At 49.5% G+C, this 3908-nt stretch overlaps 1 protein-coding gene across 1 annotated transcript in view; it reads left to right on the top strand.

Annotated features, from left to right (window-relative positions):
- LOC123507743 (glycine receptor subunit alpha-2-like) overlaps positions 1–3908 on the top strand; it is a 70284-nt gene extending 66376 nt beyond the window's left edge. Inside the window, exons 8-9 of the mRNA XM_045260905.1 lie at positions 568–726; positions 1638–3908. Coding sequence (XP_045116840.1) covers positions 568–726; positions 1638–1835 — 357 coding nt within the window. The 3' untranslated portion in view covers positions 1836–3908. The remainder of the gene's footprint in view (positions 1–567; positions 727–1637) is intronic.

Raw genomic sequence — 3908 nt, forward strand, 5'->3', positions numbered from 1 at the left:
CCACTTCCCTTTCCGTTCCGTTCCGTTCCCTCCCTTTATTTCATATCCTCCTCCCCTTCTCCATCCCCTCCCTTCCTTCCTCCTCCCCTTCCCTTTCCTCCTATTGAATTCTCCTCTGCTTCAAATTTTCACTATTTTTTTACTTTCATCTGTCATTTTTTTGTATCTATCTCTTCTATCGCCGCCATTTACATTACTACTACTACTACTACTACTACTACTACTACTACTACTACTACTGCTGCTGCTGCTGCTGCTGCTGCTGCTGCTGCTGCTGCTTCTATTACTATAACTTAAATTTCTACTTTTCCTACTGCCACTACTACTACTACCACTATTACTCCTACAACTGCAACAACAACAACAACCACCACCACAACTACTACTACCACTATTAGTACTACTACTACTACTACCACTACTAATAATAATACTACCACTACAACTACTACGACACTGAAATATCCCACCTACTTACCTATTTTCCTAACAGCACGCATACATACATAAATACATACTACTATAAATCACCACCACCATCACCACCACCACCATCACCACCACCAGGCCTTGGACATCTGGATGGGGGTGTGCACTGCCTTCATCTTCGCGGCCCTGCTGGAGTTCACGGTGGTCAACTATTACTGGCGGAAGAGAGTCAACGTGCCCTGCCGTAACCCCTGCCGCCCCAAGACTACCTCGGACAGCTGGATGGAACTGATGCCCGTACGTGTGTGTGTAATTCACCGTACGTGTGTGTGTGTGTGTGTGTAGAGTGGTAGTAGTGGTAGTAGTAGTAGTAGCAGTAGTAGCAGTAATATAATAATAGTAGTATAGTAATAAGTAGTAGTAGTAGTAGTAGTTGTTGTTGTTGTTGTTGTTGTTGTTGTTGTTGTTGTTGTTGTTGTTGTTGTCGTCGTTGTTGTCGTTGTCGTTGTTATGACAGGCCTAACGAGCACGTATGAGTCACTATCGTGTGTGTGTGTGTGTGTGTGTGTGTGTGTGTGTGTGTGCTGCTGCTTCGCACGTCGCCAGCACAAAAACTACTTCCTTTTCTTTCCTCTTAATTAGTAATGGTCCTTCAGACACAGCGAGTGGCAAGACATCAATGCCAGGCGAAAAACACGATGGCATTAGTGCAGAAAACCAACCATTTAATACACTTACTTTTTCACGCGGGCCCAGAAAGAACACTGGCTAATGGCTACAAAAACCCCTAATTGCACGACGCGATGACCGGCTCTATCAGCGGTTTGGAAAAGCTTGCTAATTATTTATGACCCCTGAACGACCCTCGGTGCCGCGTTCAGGCTGTTTGGGAGCGCAGCGGTGTTCACCTCTGCCTTGGGGGAGGTGAGGCGGTAGGCAGCAGGTGTAGCTCACGGGCAAGGCATTACGCCAGAACTATGAACACCGCCACCTTAAGTTCCCGGTGGCGTTCCTATTGACTGTTTGATGCTTATTTTGCATAGTGTGGCTTTAGTAACCTTTCTTTTCGCTGCTTCCCTGAGTGAGAGGTTGATGTCGTGTACAAGTCTCCTCCAGCTGCTTCTGTGCCTTGCATCTTGCTCTGTGTCTGTGACTCCTATCCTTTCCCCTCTATTTAGTAACTGACGCCTTGCAATCTTCCCCCCCAGAACGGCCGCCTTGCAGACCAGACCTCTCAGGCGTCCCCGGCGATGGAGACAGCGGAGTTCACCATCAGCCAGGCCGACGCTCGTGTTTACCGCCTGCTGGCCTGCCGCATCGACGAGGTGTCCCGCTACCTCTTCCCAGCGGCCTTCCTCGTGTTCAACCTAGCTTACTGGTCCTACTACATGTCCCACCGCCACTAGGCTGCCGCAGGTCAGGAAGCCAGAACACATATCACCTCTTTGCCAACTCCGCACCTCAACACGTGCGAGGAAAACATGAACCACTTCTCTTACTTGATCCCTCCCCACTACCACCACCAACACCACCATCACGTCCCAGGAGCCATGTGACAGACGGGTGGGCCAGCGAGCACCCAGATCAGCGTGGGCTGTATCGCGACATCAGCTGGCTTGATACCACGCCTCACACACTCTTCTGCCTTAGCACGGACAGCTTCCCGCCTTGAGGTGTGACAATGAAGAGAGAAAAAACGATAAAAATAAGCAACAATAATTGTCATTAAATGCATCAGCCAGTGGGTGAATAGAGAGGAATGAAGCTGGCCACTCGCTGGCTGGCCCACCCGTGTGTCGTTCGGATCCCGCTGTGTCCCGCCACCCCTCTGTGGTGAGGGCCGCAGCGCCGCACTCCCCCGTGACTTGTATTGTTCCCCAATGAAAGGAAACACACGCGACACTTCCCTCGAGACGCACACATCCTCATCGCCGGAGTAGCCGCCGTGGCAGCGGCAAGCAGCAGTAGCAGCAGCAGCAGCAGCAGCAGCAGGCTGACAGCCACGACTCCAGGGATGTAACGCAATGCCTTCATGGAATACACCAGACCCCCAGCACGACACCATAGCCGCCAAGGCACCACACACTAAGGACACCAAGGCACCAAGCACGTTTTGCGTCCATTCGAAGACATTTGATTGGCGGCTGGACAGCAATGGTCGTGCTTTTCTCTACTGGGAATGACAACACACTTAACAAATTCCAAGTGGTATTGAAAGCCTCGAATTATGCCGTTGTTGCATCTCTTATTGTGTGAATTACTGATTCGAAATAATATGATCAAAATGTGCTGCTCTCGCTCCGAATGATGACAATGATCAACCTCTAAGAAAATAGCAAAAAGAGATGCTCCAAAATATCATATTAGTAATGTAGTAACGGAGACAAACAAAATCAAAATGCAACACATTTGCAAGACGTTCGGCGTCACAACAAACACAACCCTGAACCTCAGCAGTACAAATCCATCACCATTCAAAACACTGAATTTTTAGAACACTTCACCTCGAAATATTTGAGTGTAAAAGCACACGATTCGCTCCATTCCTCCCCTGCCCCGCACAAATTGTCGGCGATCATCAACTATTACTGTACACACTCCCATATTATTCTGACGAGCGGCGCGGCGAGGCCATTACGAGCACAGCTTATTTAAATTCCAACTGTCGCCCTTTCTGTCTCTCAGAGGAAACAACAGAACACAGGGACGGGGAGCGATCCATCGGTGAAAGGACCTCCAATTGCCCTCTACCACCTCCACCTCCACCTCCTCCTCCTCCTCCTCCTCCTCCTCCTCCTCCTCCTCCTCCTCGTCCTGCTGCTCCTCCACTTCCTGGACACAAAGGCAGGAGTATCGCGCCAAGAAACACACCCCAGACTCACCCAGCAACACACTCACGTCCCGCTGCACCAACAAGACTCCAGTCCTCTCTCTCCGTCCTCTACGCTGTCAGAGAGAGAGAGAGAGAGAGAGAGAGAGAGAGAGAGAGAGAGAGAGAGAGAGAGAATATGAAGCAGTGTGTCCTTGAAAACCAGAAGTGTGTTAATGTCACGCCGCCAAGGAAGGAAACAATCCCGGATGAGGCAAAAATGTAGGAATTAATGACTTTTATTCTCTCTCTCTCTCTCTCTCTCTCTCTCTCTCTCTCTCTCTCTCTCTCTCTCTCTCTGCTGGTCCATTAACGAAGCATTGTCTCGTCTCAGAACACGCCTTCATTAAGTCTAACCCCATCAACCGCACGAGCTGATAAAACAGAGGCAGGAAAAGGAGGAGGAGGAGGAGGAGGAGGAGGAGGAGGAGGAGGAGGAGGAGGAGGATGCCCTTTGGTATTAGTCGAGTGTTCAAAGCAATCGGAGTTTCATTTCCTTTTTTTTAAGACTAAAATAAGGAACCGCTAGTCACTATTACGTATTCCTGAGAGAGAGAGAGAGAGAGAGAGAGAGAGAGAGAGAGAGAGAGAGAGAGAGAGAGAGAGAGAG

The sequence above is a fragment of the Portunus trituberculatus genome, chromosome 23 (genome assembly GCF_017591435.1).
Source record: "Portunus trituberculatus isolate SZX2019 chromosome 23, ASM1759143v1, whole genome shotgun sequence".
Taxonomy (NCBI): Eukaryota; Metazoa; Arthropoda; class Malacostraca; order Decapoda; family Portunidae; genus Portunus; species Portunus trituberculatus.